We start from the raw sequence: 18,543 nt of genomic DNA on the forward strand, positions 1-18,543 counted from the left end.
GTCCATTGTTTATAGCAGGAAGGGTTTTCATGATAAGACCTTGGATTGAGGACTTAGAGGTGCAAAGGATAAACATCAACACTTTACCAATTCGGGTAAAACTGTGGAATATACCCAAACAAATGTGGACTAGGAAAGGTATTAGTTTTATTGCAAGTCAGATTGGCAAACCACACTGTTGGGATGAAGCAACCCAAAAGAAAGTGAGGTTGGACTTTGCAAAGGTCTGCATTGAAGTTCATGTTAATGCTAAATATCCAGATTGACTGAGGTTCAATCTAGGAAAAGGAAACATAGTGGATGTAGGATTTGAGTACGTATGGATCTCATCTACTTGCTCCCTCTGCAAAAAGATTGGTCATAAAGATACTGCATGTCATTCTATCCAGCAGCCAAGACCTAACATAACTGCCACTAGGAGCACTGTTAACGATACTAGTACTGGAGTTGGTACGCAGAGGCCATAGAGTCAGAAAAATCCTACATGGGTAAGGAGAACTACCAATGTAGCACTAGAAGCTCCAGCTACTGAGGAAGCAGTAGTGACGCCGATAACAATTTTACCTGAGGATGTAGTCACACAGATACAAGAACCTCAAAAATCACCTGATACAACTACTCCAGTGGATGCTAACCACTTAGCCATTATTGTAGCACCTGTGAGGATTACTATCTCTAATCAATTTCAGGCGTTAATAGATGAAGTTGATATGGATACCTGTCAAGAGTTAGAAGGGGTGAACCCGTTAAATCAACCACAAGAAGTTGCTGTTAAAGGAGACTTCTATAGTCTGTTGCCAGAACTACAAGTGTCAAAAGCAATTAATGAACAATATGAGAACAATTTGGAGGAATTCACTAATGTAAGGGATGACCTTACATTCCATGAGGTTTCCAATAAATTTGAAGATGACAGAGAGATTTTTTCTGACCATCATGCCATAGTAGAACATGAGGAGCCAGAGGTTGCTAACATGGTTGCAAGTAAAGTAACTGAGAAAAGAGAAACTAGATCATCCAAGCAGCAAAAGCGGATACCTTCACAGAGAAAGAGTAACAGTCCTGACAAAGAAAAGAAACAGCTGCTGCAGAATACTCAAAGCAAAGAACAAGGAAGGGGGAAACCCAAAGGAGGTAACAAAAAACCACCCATAAAGTTTTAATGATAGCGTTAGGTACTTGGAATGTTTGGGGAATAAATGAGCATCATAAAACTAGTGAGGTGAATAAGATGAGGATGGAATGCAAGCTATGTATGCTATCTCTATTAGAAACAAAAGTAAAGAAAGAGAAGTTTGATACTATAAGAGATATATGTTGTCCCTTTTGGTTTTATCTCAGTAATTATGCTAGCGATGCTGACGGGAGAATCTGGTTCTGCTGGGATCATAATTTTGTACAAGTTAAGCTTATAAAGGAGACATCACAACTGTTACACTGTGAGGTGCTTATCCTGCCCACAGGACAGTCCTTTATACTTACATGTATTTATGCAAAGAACACAAGGCATGAAAGACTGGGGTTATGGCAGGACCTTATTCAGTTGCAAGCTTCTATATTGTTACCGTGGACTGTATGTGGGGATTTCAATTACGTCTTGAGTTCTTCAGAAAGATTGGGATGTGAGCCTACCTATCCGAGTGAGATTGCTGAATTCTTGAAATATGTATCTGCCGTAGGTTTATCTGATCTTAAGTACTTGGGTAGCTTCTACACTTGGACTAACAACTCAGGGAAGTACTCAAAGATTGATATTTGTATGGTAAATAATCTATGGATAAATTCTTTTCCTACATCTGAGGCATAATTTATTCCACAAGGTGTTCCAGACCATACTCCTATGATTCTCTCATGGTTCATTGAGACAAAGAAGATTTACCCATTTGGGTTCTGTAATGCCTGGACTATGCACTCTGAGTTTAATGATATTGTTAAAAACAGCTGGCAAGACCATTGTATGGGCAACTCAATGACTACTCTTAATCTTAAACTAAGAAGACTGAAATATGTTCTTAAGAGTTGGTCTAATATGCATTACGCTAAGCTGCAAGAGAGAGTGGAGGAAGCTAGAATGGAACTGTTCCATGTGCAGAAATTACTACAGGTTACTCTAGGGAACTTTGATCAGATTCACAAGGAGAAACAGCTTAGGAAAGCATACTCTGAAGTACTAAAAATGGAATATGAGGACATTAAGCAGAGGTCAGGTTGCACTTGGAACCTTTTGGGTGATAGGTGTATGACATATTTCCATAATGTAGTTAAGGAAAGGAAAGGGAGAAACAAAATATGGTCTGCAAAGGATGAACAGGGTGTTAAACCCAATGATCACAAGTCTGTGGTCCAGTTGTTTACTAGCCACTATAGATCTATCCTTGGTGTCTCGGCTCATACAAATCCTCATATTGACTTCTTTGATAACCTCAGAGTTAGAGCGATCATTGGAAGAAGGGAGGCAGAGGTACTAGAATCAGATGTTACAGATGTTGAGATCAAGGGGGCTCTTTTTGATATGGACAACTACAAAGCTCCGGGTCCAGATGGTTTCAATAATGCATGCTTTTTTAAGGAATGTTAGGCAATTGTTGGTAAGGATTTCCTCAATGCCATGAAGTATGTCCTTAACTCTTCTGTTATGCCCAAAGGTTTCAACTCCACTTTTATATGCTGGTACCTAAGGTGCCTAACCCTATCCAAGTGACAGACTTCAGACCTATATCTTGTTGTAACATTACATATAAGTGCATTTCTAAAGTACTTACCAATAGAATGAAGTCTGTCATGCCCTCTTTGATCTCCATGAACTAATAAGCTTTTGTGCCTGGGAGAACTATACAAGACAACCTTCTTTTATCACATGAGTTGTTGGGAAATTATAAGAGAAAGCATGTCTCTCCACGCTGCTCTCTCAAAGTGGATATTAGCAAGGCTTATGACACTGTGAGTTGGGAAGCCATTACTGATAGGCTAAGGAAACTTAACTTTCCGGATAAGATGATCAAATGGTTATACATGTGCTATACTACTCCATATTTCTCTATTTAATCAATGGAACTCCAGAAGACTATTTTCAAGGGCTTAGAGGGTTAAGGCAAGGTGATCCAGTTTCTCCTTACCTTTTTGTCATGATTATGGAGGTGCTAAGTTGTTTATTGAAGAATGAGTTCAGTGTAAAGAGAATTAAAGCTTATCCAAAATGTAAGAGAACAGAGGTGATCAACTTATACTTTGCGAATGACTTGCTTCTATTCTTTAAAGGTGAGATTGAATCCATTGTGACAGTGCAAGATACCCTTGAGATGTTTGCACAAGTGACTGGGTTGAGGATTAACAAGAACAAAACCATTCTCCTTGTAGGTGGTATGGATGATGCAGAAGGCGAACTGTTAGCAGACACTATAAGGGTGAAGTTAGTTACCCCTCCTATTACCCATTTGGGGTTACCTTTAATCTCTTCAAGGCTGGGCATTCATGAATGCCAACCTCTGGTTGAGAAGGTCACTGCAAGAATCCAAAATTGGAAGTCACGAGTTTTATCTAATGCTGGGAAGTTGCAACTCATCCATTCTGTGCTCAGTACATTTCATGTGTATTGGGCAAAAAAATTTATTCTTCCTCTAACAGTATTGGAATATGTCTCTAAGATTTGTTGTAGATTCCTTTGGTGTAGACCAGACATGAAAAAGAAGATACACCATGCTAGTAAGAAATCTACTAGTCTTACTAAGAAGGAAGGTGGCTTTGGTATACTTGACCTTAAACTCTGGAATGTAGCGGCTTATTATGGACTGGTGTTCAAGGTGGCATCCAAAGAAAATAGTCTATGGGTCCAATGGACATGGAACCAACATCTGAAAGGCAAGTACTTATGGACTATGAAGGTACCACAAGACTGCTCTTGGGTTTGGCGGGGTATACTAGAGATGAGAACTATTGTGAGGAGTTACATTAAGTATAGCATCTCAAATGGCTCCAATACTCTTTTCTGGCATGATATTTGGTGTATAGAGGCTCCACTCAAGGAGGATCCGATTGCTAGAAATGAATTCACCTTACCAATAAATGCAAAGGTAAGTGAACTCATTACAGATGGGAAGTGGAACTCTGTAGTAGAAGCGTTACCACAAAGTCGATTGAAAGAAAAGATTATGGCCACTGAGATTAGTGGGGATTTATTAGAAGATAGAATCATTTGTACTCCTAATCCTACAGGTACATTCTCATCCAAGTCTGCATATGTGGCACTCATAATCCCAAGAGAGATAGTGCGATGGTACAACATGGTTTGGGGTAAGTTAGTCTTACCGAAACACTCCTTTACTGCACGACTTTTGTTTTCTGGAAACATACCTACCCAAGATAGATTGATTCATAGGAAAGTATTACACTCTTCTAAGTGTTACATATGTGATTTAGATGCCAGGGAAAACTCTATGCACCTTTTCTATGATTGTCCTTTTAGTAAGGAAGTTTGGCAAATAGTAAAACAACATATAGGGTTATCTACTCAAGCTTCGACTGCAAATAGAGAGTGGAATCAACTGTTTCGGTTGTGTTAGAACAATAATATGGAGGTGGAAGTCTATAAAGTATATATATGTGCTATAGGAGTTGCATATGGAGGGAGAGAAATTGTAGGAGGTTCAGGAGGAAGTTTCAGGATTGGAGGACTGTTAAATTAGTTCACGACTGATTAGTGATGTAGGTAATTATCTACAAGGTCAGTTAACAGAGTGTAAGAACTCAGCCCAAGCAAGAGTTTTGATGGACCGACTAGGACTTACAGTGGTATTCAAGACTAGGGTACCAACACCATGCATATGGAGGAAACCAGAACCTGACTCATCAAAGCTCAATGCTGATGGCTCTTTGACAGAAAACAGTTGTAGTAATGGAGGTATTATTAGAGGTGCCAATGGTAATGTGTTACTTGCGTATACTGAAGCTGGTGGGCAGAGGTCAGTTTATATCAAGAACTCCGAGCAATTCTGAATGGGTTGAGAGGATGTTTGAAGATATAAATCAGTAAAATTGAAGTGGCATCAGACTCATTAAGAGCAGTTAGGATTTTGTAGAATCAAGAGTAAGCACCTTGGCAATGTGCTAATATAGCAGCTAATAAGTTCACTGGTAGGAATGTTTGTAAGTATTAAGTTCATCCATGTTTTTAGGGAAATGAATAGAGCTGCAGACCACCTAGCATCTCTAGCTTCTTCTAATATTATTGAATATTTTATTCCTCCTTTGAACTCAACTCTTATGACTATTGTTGAGGAGGAGAAAAGGGAAACTATATATTTGAGAAGTTAATGATAGGTTGGGGTCGTCCATAACCCTACAACAACAACTTATTCAAAAAAAAAAAAAAAAAAAAAAAAAAATCAAAGTAAATCCGGGTAGAAAAATGATAGAAAAGTCAACAAAACTTCAACAGGCCGTATTTTTGGACTTGGGCCTCGGAATTGGGCCTACTTTATGTCAAAACGACCGACTCGGAATAAGCTTTCCAACGGACCCAATTTTGCCCCAATCAAAGCTATAAAAGTGGACGAAAAAGGTATGGAAGTAATTTCTAACAGCTGTGGCCTATTTAGACTTAACCTAATGGACTTTGGGCTCACTTTAGAGGCCTAAAGTCCCCCCTTTTTGGCCCATACACGAAAATGTAACCCTAACCCTCTTTTATATAAAGAGGGTTAAGGCTAAACATTTTCTCTCCTCTTCTAGCAAACCCTTAGTTTTAATTAGGTTTATATTTCTTTAGTTTATAATTAGGTTTAGCAATTGTAGCCACCATTAATTCCCAATCAATCAAAAGCTTTAGTTTAATTTCAATTATTGTCTTTTCAATTATGTCTCATTATTATTGCTTTAGTATAATGATTCCTATGACACTAGGCTAAATCTCCATTAGAGGAGGTTTATGAAGCCATGTGAGGATGAGTAGCTAGTAGTTTGTATTGTGTTGCTAAAAGAACGTCAAGTTCTTCGTTATGAGTAACTAGAGATAGAGCTTATAATGGAGAACTAGAGTATAGAGCCACCACCAAAGAGATTTGTGGTGGAGCTACACTCTCTTGCTAGTGAAACCTCGATCCGAGAGGACTTGGTCTTCACTAGGGATCAATACAAGCGATTTGATACTAACTAATAGTCAATCGAATCGCGTGGCAGATTAAACCTTTTCTAATACCTTTATTTATTCTCTAAATTCATTGTTTTTACTTCATATCTATTGTTTTGACTCTCATTAGTGAAGCATACTTCTATTCTAGACTCACATCCAAGTAGTGTACAACTAGAGTTTGGCGAACACGACTACTCCTCTTTATTTCTAAAAATTTTGAGAGTATTTAATTACTATTTTTCCACCATAATTTACTGTTCAGGATCTCATATATCTACTATTCATCAATTTTAAAAACCAATTATTACATATCAATGGCACCGCTGCCATCTATTTCGTTTACGTCACGTGTATTTAGTTTAGAAAACATTGTTTTCACTATTCACAAAACACACACGAAAACACTGTTCGTATTTTTTTTGAATTTTTCTGTTACTGGTCAAGAGCATACAAGTTGCTCATCCAACTCCCTGCCTTCCCGTGACCTGACCCTAAAAATTTGAAACCCTACTTTTCACTCACGAGCACGTGCGCGCCCTAAAATTGCCTACACTGAGTGCGACCCGCCTTCCACATATCAAGCGTGACACGCGCCCAAATTACCTTGTTGCTAAGTGCGCACGCGCTCTAGGTTAAATACAATAACTCAATTTTTTTAATATTATTTCCAAAATTATCTCAAGAGTACAGTACAATACTCGTATGCTAAAAATTACAAAATTTCAAAAAATTATTTTTCTTCATTCTAAACGGTGTTTAGAAAACTGACAGAATTTGGGTTTCTCTAATTAAGGAACGTGCACGCACGGACAACCTCCCTCAAATTCCTAAGTGACCTGGCCGTTGGTTTGATAGAAAAATACCATAAAAATTAATTAATTAATCGTAGTTAATTAGTAAACCCACCCACTACCAAGCTCGTTTCACAAGCTTGACATCCATGCCCAACACGAAGCCCATAGTAAAAAGCCTTTTCCTAATTCTTAAAAATTTTAAAACTAATAAGGTTAATCTTTTTACAGGACTTCACAATCCACACTGTGTACCAGGACCAGTACTCGTATAATTGTTCAAGTAACGTAGATGTGCTTCAAGGCTGTTGAAGACGCTATTTATACGCGTAGCAAGGATGCTCCAGGTAACACCTCTATACATCATCGAATTAACTGTCAGATGATTATATTTCTAGCAATAATAAGGCTTATTTTTGCATGCTCGTTAGGATTTGCATATTAGACTTAAAACTTGCATGAGATTAAGATCTGGTACGCATAAACCTGCCATATTAGTTTATCGTAGACGCAAAAATCAACGTATATCTAGAAATTCACCAATCACCACACACACACCCCTTACACCCACCAACACTACATTTGTAGCAATGGGTGACGAAATAGCAGAGAGACCTCTCTTTGATTTCTATAAAGCTTTAAACGATGGACCTGAGTCCTGCATAATTCTTGCAGATACTACGGGAGATTTTAGAATCCCTCCCAATATATTTAATCTGCTACCTATTTTCCATGGATTAGACCATAAGAAGCCTTATCAACACTTACGTAGGATATAACAAGTTCTTACTACATTTCATCATCCTAATGTAAGACCAGAACAAATAAAACTCAGGGTGTTTCCTTTCACCCTAGCTACCCTAGCTGACAAAGCGGCTGCTTTGCTAACATCACAAAAGCCGAACTCTGTCGACACATGAGAAAAACTAGTAGAATTATTTATGGAACAATTTTACCCACCATAGAAGACTGATGAGATGCTAGAAAATATACATTTCTTTCGACAAAAGCCTCAAGAATCCTTTTTTGAGGCTTGGAATCGTTTCACTGATTTTCTAGTAGAATGTCCACATCATAATCTAGGTAAAGACACACTAGTTTGTGCCTTCTTCAAAGGCCTATCCGAACATCATAAAGAGACTTTAGATATCATGAATAGAGGAAATATCCTAGGTAAAGGAGCCACATATGCTTATAACTTTCTAGACAATCAATCAAAGAAAATTAACAACTGGGGAGGTAACGATTACTCCCGCTTCATTCCTTCTTTTACAGCTAAGGCAGCCAGTATGTTTGAGATTAAACAATATCCTGAACTTAAAACTTTAATTGAATCCCTCACTTGTAAGGTAGATGCCCTTTCTGTTAAAAAACAAGAAGAAAAACCAACTCCCGTCATGAATATAAACTCTCTTCGTTGTAATTTCTATTTTAGTCTTGAGCATTCCGATCATTATTGTCCTCTTGCCTATGAACAACAAACACAATCACAACCAGAAGATGTCCGTGCTTTTAATTATATACCTAATGCACCTTGGAGACAAAATCCTAATTTTAGTTGGTGTAGTAATCAACAACAAGCAACACCTCTAGGTTTTAATAATCAAAATGTTAGGTCCACCAATAACTACAATCAATATCAACCAAGGCAAGGACAAGGGCAAGGTAATAATAATAATAATAATAATAATAGAAGTTTAGTCCCGGTTAATAACAACTATCAAAATCCACCCATTAATAATCAACGTGAGATAGTTCCTGTTACACAACCCGTGACAACTCAACCTTTCCAAACTGATAGATTCGATGCATACATGCAAGCTCAACAACAGATATTACTAGCCATCCAAGAATCTATCCAACAGTTAGCCCAAGATCAACAAACACAGCTTTTGAATTAAATGGTAGTTCTAGTAATGAAAATATAATACAAGGAGAATTAAAGGCCATAACTACTCTCCGTTCAGGGAAAGTGGTTGACAACAAAGTAATAATGCCTGAGGATTACCCACAATAAGATAAAGAAAACTTACTAGATACCATAGTTGAAACTAAAGATCCTACCACTGTAGAAGTACCAGTTAAATCTCATCCTAAGGGGAAACCGACAATAGTTAAAGAAAAGGGCAATACTCATATTGACCCTTATGTTAAATATAGAGAAAACCCACCGTTTCCCCAGAGACTAGCTATGCTAAAGAATGACGATAATTTTGACGAGATTAGGGACATTTTTAAAAATTTAACTATAAACCTACCTTTCCTCAAAGCTATAAAACGTCTTCCAACACATACTAAGTTTCTTAAAGATTTGTGCACCACAAAGAGGAAAACAAACAAACCTAAAGAACCCTTCTTAACATAACAGTTTCCCTCTTTATATGAGCACAACAAAATCATTAAGTACAAGAACCCTGGTTTGTTTGTTTTCCTAAAGATTTGTATCGTTTAACTTTCTTTTACAGGTGCTACCATTTACAAAAACAGTGTTTCTTTTCCACATACTTAGTTATTTATCATTGTTAGTTTCAATTAAATCTTGCATTAGTAGATTTCCATTTAATTCAAATAAGTAAATTTAGAATCTTTATATCATGTCTTGCTTAAATTCATATGGAAATGATAGTTTGATGAATCAAGGCTAAACCTCCATTAGAGGGGTTTGATGAAACATTGATGAAAACTTGATTGTGTAGTGTAGAAATAGTTGTAAGAGTCTATTCCACTCTAGAAGGTAGTTGATTCACCATGAGAATGGGTTGAACTTCCTCACATGCTAGTCATTAGTTGGTAAAGATTGTCATGAATGATTAGGGATTAGAACAACCAATTCTTATCGTAAGAACGTAAGAATTGGATTACAACAATCTATGCTAGGCTATTAAGTTGGATTCAAGGTGGAATCAAATTCCCCTAATTCTTTATCTAGATTCAAACCTTAGCATTTTGTTGTTGAATTATCATATCTTGTTAGTATAATTTGCATCATAGTATAATTCCCATCATACCGGGGAGGTCGATACAAGATAATCTGCTGCTAGCTCATGAGTTGCTAAGGGGATATTCAAGAAAACAGGGGCAAAAGAGGTGTGCAATCAAACTTGATATCAAAAAGGCGTATGACTCTGTCTCATGGCAGGCCCTTGAAGCCATCTTGGGACGATTCAAGTTTCCTGGGTTGTTCATAGAATGTGCTAAAATGTGCTATACCACCCCTACATTTTCAGTTATGGTGAATGGGATGCCGGAAGGTTATTTTGAAGGAAGAAGAGGTTTGCGGCAGGGTGACCCAGTCTCGCCATATTTGTTTGTATTGGTTATGGAAATTCTGAGCACCCTTCTTCAACAAGACTTGCAGATGAACAGACTCAGTGCTAATTCGAAGTGTAGGAAGCTGAAAATATCACACCTCTGTTTTGCGGACGACGTTCTAATATTCTGCATAGGTAACATTGAATCTCTGAAGGCAATAAGGGATACTCTGGAAATCTTCTCTGCTGCAACAGGGCTCCATTTCAGCAAAGAAAAGACTACACTACTCCCAGGTAGCATGAACGAAGCAGAAGGGCTTGAGTTGGCGTGATTCGCAAGACATTTCAGTGGTTGCACCACATGTTACCTACCTAGGCCTCCCCCTCACCGCAACGAGACTCGGTGTAAGAGAATGCTTGCCGCTAATAGAGAAGATTATGGCTAGAATATCAAACTGGAAGAATAAGGAACTCAACCGAGCGGGACGAGTGTAATTGGTGAAATCAGTGCTAGTCTCCTTTTAAACATATTGGGCTCAAATTTTTGTGCTTCCGAAGACGGTGATAGAAAAGGTGGCAAAGATATGTAACAGGTTTATATGGGCTGGGCCAAGCATAGAAAAGAAGATGCATCACGCGAGTAGTGCGACTCTCAGACTAGATAAAGAACAAGGAGGGATAGGTCTGGTTGATCCTAGAGTGTGGAATAAAGCTGCATACTGTGGTTTGGTTTTTAAACTGGCACAGAAATCAGATTGTCTATGGGTAAAATGGTCTTGGCAACACCACATCAAGCAGAGACACTTCTGGACCATGAAAGCACCGAGGGACTATTCATGGGTGTGGAGGGGCATACTGAAACATAGAGAGATCTCATGGAAGTACATCGATCTGATGTGCGAATGGTAAAAGTACCAGTACCTCCGCATGACCCATGGTGTTCAGGCCCACTGTTCCTAAATAGTCAGGCCAAAGCATTGCTAGCAAATGAAATCCCAGAAGACGCAATGGTGTCAGAAGTGATAGCTGATGGTGGTTGGACGAGAGTAATCACTGATCTACAGGAGTGCGAAATTAAGAAATGGATCTTGGATACGGAGATTAACTCCTACATCATGGAGGACCAGGTCATATGGACGCCTAACAGCTCAGGGGTATTTTCAACAGCATCAGCGTACTCAGTACTAAAGAATGTGAGGAGTAAAGTCAAATGGTTCAAGATAGTCTGGGGGAAGTACTCAGTACCAAAGCATTCCTTCACTGTTTGGCAACTGTTCTCCGGAACTCTCCCAACACATAATCGACTGGTGGCGAAGAAGGTAATAAGAAATACAAAGTGATGTTTGTGTGGTAACCAGGGAGAGAGTTCAGCTCATCTTTTTTTTGATTGCTCATATTCGAAGATAGTCTGGGAAGAGTTCAAGAAGGCGATGGGTTTACCAGGTGCAGTAAGAGCATCACATGAAGAATGGTACCACCTAATGAGACTAAGCAGGAAGAATAACATGGTGTCGGAAGTGATTCGAGCCTTTACTTATCAAAGAAATTGCAAGCTATATGGACCGAAATAAATTGGAGGCTAAAGAGGAATCGATCCAAGGCAGCTAATGAGGTAAGCCAAAAGGTCATAAATAGCATGAAGATATACTTGGGGAAGACGCTAGAAGCTATCTGAGGAGGGCGTGGGATCTAAAGTGATCTTTGGAGAGGTTGGGCATTAGGGTCCAAGTAATACAAAAAGGAGGAAAGATGGGTCAAATGGGAGAAACCAGGGGAGTGAGACAGTGGCTCTAAAACACGAGATGGGTCGGTACAAGAGGGGATGGCAGGTTATGGAGGTGTATTGAGGGATAGAGATGGGGAAGTGCTATAAAGCGCACGATGGCAGTTCAAAGAAGAAATCGGTGATCTATCGAGGAACCGCTAGCTGTTAAAAAGTTTTGGAATGTGAGGAGCGGTGAGGATAAAACGAAGTTAAAGTGCAATCGGACTCTATGCGGGGGTATAGATTTTAACAAAGCAAGGTAAGCCACCGTGAAATCTTGTAGGAACACCGTAGCACGATTCAAATAGTGAGCTCAAAGTTTGACATAGTATCCTTTGTCCATGTCTTCAGGGAAGGTAATCAAGTAGCTGACTACTTATCGAAATTAAATAGAGACGAGTGTAATGGATTGGTACTCTTTATTCCCCCGATGGATCAAAAAATGCATGTACTGATCACGAGGGATAAGGAAGGCACTATGTACTTGAGAAGTTGAAGTTAATAAAGTTTGGGGGCTAACCCCTAGTTAGTTAAAAAAAAAAACTTTGGATAGACCGATAACCTTAGAAAATGCTAATTCTAAAGAACTAGGAGTGGAACGAATTCTCTACTCCAAGGCAAGGCAAAGTACGAGCACCCCCAGCGCTAAAGCGCTTGGAACTTGAGTTTCACCTGAGCGCGACCTGCGCCCTCCCAAGGCTTAACCAGAGCGCGACCCGCGCCCTATTATGAACTGCCCGATTTCCACAGGTTAGTTCAAACTACCATTACTTCAAGTTATTCAGTGTTCTAACTTTTTAAATACACAGAGCTCGCATATACAAGACGTTATTCATAAGCGAAGCAATGAGGCATTCAGGTACTTCTTTCTTCTGCTCCTCGCAACTCTTGTTAGAGGTTTATACTAGCATATCAGGATTGTTTTGAGTGTTATCGTGTTTAGTTAAGATTGGTCTTAGCCTTGCATGAGATTAAGGTCAGGCCAAAGAAAAACGCCTAACCTAATCAACCAGCAATGTCAAGAAACACACCTTTCTGGTATACCACTCACTACACCTCTAGCTAATATACCACACACCACACCTGAAATAATGGCTGAAGAAAGAGAGTCTCCTCTCTCTGACTTTTACAAAGCCTTGAACGATAGCCCAAAATCTTGCATCGTTCTATCAGACCCAATGGGGGATTTCCGAATCCCCCCAAATATATTTAATTTGTTACCCGTTTTTCAGGGGTTAAACCATGAAAAAGCTTATCAACATATGCGTAGGATTGACCAAGTCCTTATTACATTCCACCATCCTACGGTTGGTGCTGAACAAATTAAACTGAGGGTATTTCCTTTCACCTTAGCTGATAAGGCGGCGTCTTGGTTAAGCGCCCAAAGCCCTAATTTAATGCTAAATGGACTCGTGGGCCAAACTTGTTCAACTATTTATGGAACATTTTTACCTACCACTGAAGACCGATGAAATGCTTTCCAAGATTCATTTTTTTCGATAGAATCCTCATAAATCATTTTCAGAGGCTTGGAATCGTTTCACCGATCTTCTTATAGAGTGTCAACATCATAACCTCGCGCAAGACACGTTAGTTCGTGCCTTTTTCAAGGGACTGTTACACTACCACAAAGAGGTGCTTGACATAATGAATGGGGGTAGTTTCCTCAGTAAAGGAGCCTCAGAGGCTTATAAATTTTTAGAAGATCAAACAAAGCGGAATAATAACTGGGGGGTAGTGACGATATCTCCCGTTCTGCTAGTTCTTCTACAACAGTTAAGGCCGCCGGTATGTTTGAGATGAAACCCGATTCTGAACTTAAAAATTTAATCGAATCTCTCACTAAAAAGTTAGAAGCTATTTCTGTTCAACAAAAGCCTATCCCCGTCATGAATGTCAACTCTAATCCATGTAATTTTTGTTTGAGTCCAGAGCATCCTGACTCCTATTGTCCTCTCGCCTATGAACAACAAACATCACAACAAGATAACGTTTGCTCAATTAATAGTTATCCTATTCCTAACGCCCCTTGGAGAAATAATCAATAAGTAACACCTCCAAGGTTTAATAGCCAAAATGTTAGGCCATCAAACAATTATAACCAAGCTCCACTGTGGCAAGGACAAGGAGAAGAGAATTATAATAATTATAACAATAATATTTATAATGCTAATAGAGGAATCGTGCCGGTAAATAATAACTATCAAAATCCACCCATTAATAATCAACGTGACATAGTTCCTGTCACACAACCTCTAACAAACACTCTTCCACAACCGGATCGTTTCGACGCCTTTATGCAAACCCAACAACAAATTTTACAAGCCATCCAACTTTCCTTACAGCAATTAGCACAAGAGAAAGTACAACCCAAAGGTGTGTTTCCAGGTCAGGCAATCCTAAAACAACAAACACAACCTTTGAGGTCAACGGTAATAATAGTAAGGACAATGAAAACGTAGGTGAGCTAAATTCTATCACCACTCTCTGTTCTGGCAGAGTGGTTGATAACAACGTAACTATGCTTATAATTACCCCACCAGTAGTCCCTACACTTGATATTTTACTAGATACAGAACTAGAAACTGAAGATCCTACCCCTGTAAAGGTACCAGTTAAATCACAACCTAAGAAATAGAAAGCCAATGTTAAAACCACAACCTATAATCTTCTTGTTGTGTTATTTCTTCCTCTTTGTGCCCCTCGTATTCTCAAAAACATATGGGTATAGCTGATAAAGATTTTGGCTATACTCCTTGTCTGGAGTTGGGTAAAGGGTAAAGGGTTTTATGAAAGAAAATGGCTTATTATAAGGCTCAAAAGGGTTTAACATGATGGTCCTACTAGATGGGATAAAGGCTGAATGGGTTCACTACTTGACTTATCAGTATGATACTCTGTTTTGAATAGACTACAAGACCTAATGGCTATCTCCCCAGTTGATGTCACTTCGTGATTAACCAAATCAATGAATAATGAGACTATATTATAACGACATAAAGAACTGAAAGATGTTGAGTCATTAAGACTCGAATTTTTCGTAAGACTCTCCAAAGAATGGGTATAAAGCTCAAGTCTCACGGGCTAAGTCTAAAAATTCTACTTCCAGTTTACTAGGGGTTTAAATCTCTCTTATAGCAAAAGTACACAAAACCGACCAAGTATTATGGTGGTGCCTTGATAAAGAATTCTATCAACAAGAACTATGTCCGAGCATAATAAATAGTCTAAGCGGTAATGAAATCAATAATATCAACTATCTATCAAACTCAACATTAAGCAATATAGAATATATATCCCATACTCATCATTAAAATTCATTTTTCTCATGCTATTGATATAGAAACAAAAATATTTTTGTTTTTGAAAACTAATTTTTGAAATTCATTTCTCAAGTACACCCTCCCCATACTTATGCATGCATTGACCTCAATGTATAAAGAAGTAAATGAAATGGATGAGAAAAAGGTAGGATATTACCATTGATGTCGAATATCAAGAATTAGTTCAAGAAACAAATTTTTAGGTCTTTTTATGTCAGATCCCCAAGATGTCATGTGAGTCTTTTAAAGTCAGATCCTCAAGACTAGTATTCCCACCTCAAAACTGATCTCTCAACAACATGCTTACTTCCTGTAGACATTTTATACTCGGTCTACTAGAGTTATGAGACTTTGACTCCGGCACTTGCAACTCTTCTCAGTAAAGGATAAAGTTATGAAAATCTAAGGGGCTGGCTATTGGTGGCACTTATACTAATGAGATCCTAAGGAGTCAAGCTAACGACGCTTGGCTTCCTCATGCAAAAAACTTAAACTAGACAGAGTAACAGGTTCAGCAAGACATAGAATGTAATATTTAAGGCGTATAGGTAACTTACCACAATTTTCTGCTTCAACAGTGGTCTGATAAACTGGATCCTTGAGAAAAACGACCTCCACATCTCCAGTAGGTAACTCCAGAAAAGGATTCAGTCGATGAGCGTTGACTTTGAAACGAGTCTTTCTCTTTATGTCTTCTACTTCAATAGCTCCAAAAGGTGTGACATGTCTTACTACAAATGGTCCCGTCCATCTAGATCTCAACTTTCTAGGGAAAATTTCTAGACGAGAGTTGTATACCAGAACCTTCTATCCAGGTTCAAATTCTCTCTTCAGAATTCTTCTGTAATGTAATGCTTTAGTCTTATCCTTGTAAATCCTTGACTTATCATAAGCATCACTTCTCAATTCCTCTAATTCACTGATATGAAGCTTCCTCCTTTCTCCTGCTTGATCTAGGCAGAAATTCATCTCTTTCACTGCCCAGTAGGCTTTATGTTCTAACTCAACAGGTAGATGACACGCTTTTCCATATATCAAGCGATAGGGCGACATCCCTATGGGTGTTTTGAATGCTGTTATGTATGCCCATAGTGCATCTTGGAGTTTAAGAGACCAGTCTTTCCTAGAAGGATTAATTGTCTTCTCCAAAATACTCTTGATTTCCCTATTCAAAACTTCTGCTTGACCATTAGTCTGAGGATGATATGGTAAAGCTAGCTTGTGAATTACTCCATACTTTGCCATAAGATTCCCAAATACATGGTTACAGAACTGAGAACCGTTATCACTAATGATGGCCCTCGGAGTTCCAAATCTTGGTAGAATGTTCTTCTTCAGAAAGTCCACAACGACTTTATGATTGGCGGTTGATAAATGATAAAAATTGAATAGTTTACCTACGAAATGAACAATGAAACTCAAAACGTAAGTAAACTAAAACTATTTATGTGTCTATATTTATCAAAGTTTCTACTCTCAATTCTATCGAAATAGAGTGGAGTAACAAATTCGTTCCACTCCTAGTCCTTCCGCATGCTGTGTTCTCTACGTATAAGTATTCTTAACTCTAAAGTCTAATGAGAGATTTACGAAGTGGCAACTAGACTACGATGCAACTACCCACAAGATGCAACTAGTCGACTATTAGAACAACTATGGGAATGCTACGTTGATTCTATGATAAGGAGTTAGAGGGGATTGATTCCACCTTAACTTCGACTTAATCCTACTAACGGCATTTAATCGTCATAATCTGAATTAAACGCCCTCAACAAATATGGTTACTCCTAATCCCTAATTACACATGGCATTTCTACCAATTTATAACTAGTATGTGAACGATTAAACCCATTCTCATGGTGAACTAATCGTTTCTAGATTGGAAAGGAAATTACGACGACTCTACGATAATCGGAATCAAGCTTTCATCAAGGCTTCTCAACCCCCTCAATGGAGGTTTAGCCGAGAATCATCACGCTATCATTCCCAATGGAATTCAAACAAGACATGATAGAAAGATTGAAACTTTGCTTGTTTAAACCCAATTCAAAACTACTAATGCAATAATTGAATTAAACTAATAATGACAATTACTTAAATCTACAAATTGAAACTAAACAATTAATGGAAATGAAACTAACTTATGGAGAACACTATTTTATTAATCTAATGAATAATAAAACAATGATCCAAATACTAAATTAATAATCTAACTAATCTAAGTCTAGCTATCTACGTAATAAGGGAATTTAGATCTACACAATTGTAATGACAAAAATCGAAATTGATAGAAATAACTATTTTATTTATCTAATCAATCAAGAACAATGATTCAAGACTTAATCTAAAACAAGAATTGAAATTGGAACTTAAACTTAATTACTCTACTGAAACTAGATCTAGAATTATATATATCTTTTAGGTCTAACTAGCTACCATTAACTATCTACCATTAACAAAGAGTGAAGCTTTGGTTTTTATACATTCAGATCCAAAAATCGTGCATGGGCTTGGAGCCATGTTTTGGGCCAGAGAATCAGGCCCAAAACCCAATTCTTTCAGTCCAAAAAAGCCTCTTCAGCTGCAGTTGGCTTCAACAGACTTTTCGTCCACTTTTGCTCCTCTGATTGGGTCAAAGCTTGGACCATTGGAAATCTCTTTCCGAGCTGGTCGTTTTGACATAAGGTAGGCCCTATTCCGAGGTCTGAGTCCAAAGATACGGCCTTTGGAAGTTCTCACGACTTGTGTGTCAATTTTACGCTCGGCGTCGACTTTTTCAGCTTTTGACCGGGCTTTAGAAAGGCTTTATCTTCTTGAATCTTGGCCTTTAATCACGGAACTCCTTAGTAACCGACCTTTGCTCCTTTATCTCGCTAAAGTGGCACATTTTTCTGCACATAATGGACTTTGAAGCCCGAAATGCATAAAACACGAATCGATGTTAACTCTTAATTATTACTCACATAATTGGTCTAAATAGTATGACTGTTACAGGGTTAAAACTACAGTTTTGGGCTCTTATCAAACCACCCCAAACAGCATTTTGCTTGTCCTCAAGCAAAGATGAGAAATTAGAATAAGTGACCAAAATGGAGTTCTAACTACTCGTTTATTTGAAAGTGCGATTGCATTGACCATATGCAACAAGGCCTTAAACCACTAGGAATTCCCTAGTGGACGAAGTTATAGCCCTCGTGAGAGTTTTCCAAGATGAAGGTACTCACAAACTTCATCTATACTACAACGACTAAGAAATAAAACTATTGGTTCCTTATTCATGCTCTAA

General features: G+C 38.3%; 1 protein-coding gene and 1 non-coding gene across 2 annotated transcripts; one reads left to right on the top strand and one right to left on the bottom strand.

Annotated features, from left to right (window-relative positions):
- Positions 1–2,029: 2,029 nt before the first annotated feature.
- LOC147515309 (uncharacterized) lies at positions 2,030–2,578 on the top strand. The gene has a single exon (XM_086592865.1). The coding sequence runs from the start codon at positions 2,030–2,032 to the stop codon at positions 2,576–2,578; it is 549 nt and encodes a 182-aa protein (XP_086448991.1).
- A 5,315-nt stretch (positions 2,579–7,893) lies between these two features.
- LOC147515310 (small nucleolar RNA R71) lies at positions 7,894–7,999 on the bottom strand. The gene has a single exon (XR_015214566.1). It is a non-coding gene; the product is annotated as a small nucleolar RNA R71 (small nucleolar RNA).
- Between the last annotated feature and the right edge of the window lie 10,544 nt (positions 8,000–18,543).

Source organism: Coptis chinensis, chromosome 2, assembly GCF_015680905.1.
Source record: "Coptis chinensis isolate HL-2020 chromosome 2, ASM1568090v1, whole genome shotgun sequence".
Taxonomy (NCBI): domain Eukaryota; kingdom Viridiplantae; phylum Streptophyta; class Magnoliopsida; order Ranunculales; family Ranunculaceae; genus Coptis; species Coptis chinensis.

What these genes read in the sequence shown, in the direction of transcription:
- LOC147515309 (XM_086592865.1), top strand. Translation starts at nt 2,030, where the DNA reads ATGCATTACGCTAAGCTGCAAGAGAGAGTGGAGGAAGCTAGAATGGAA.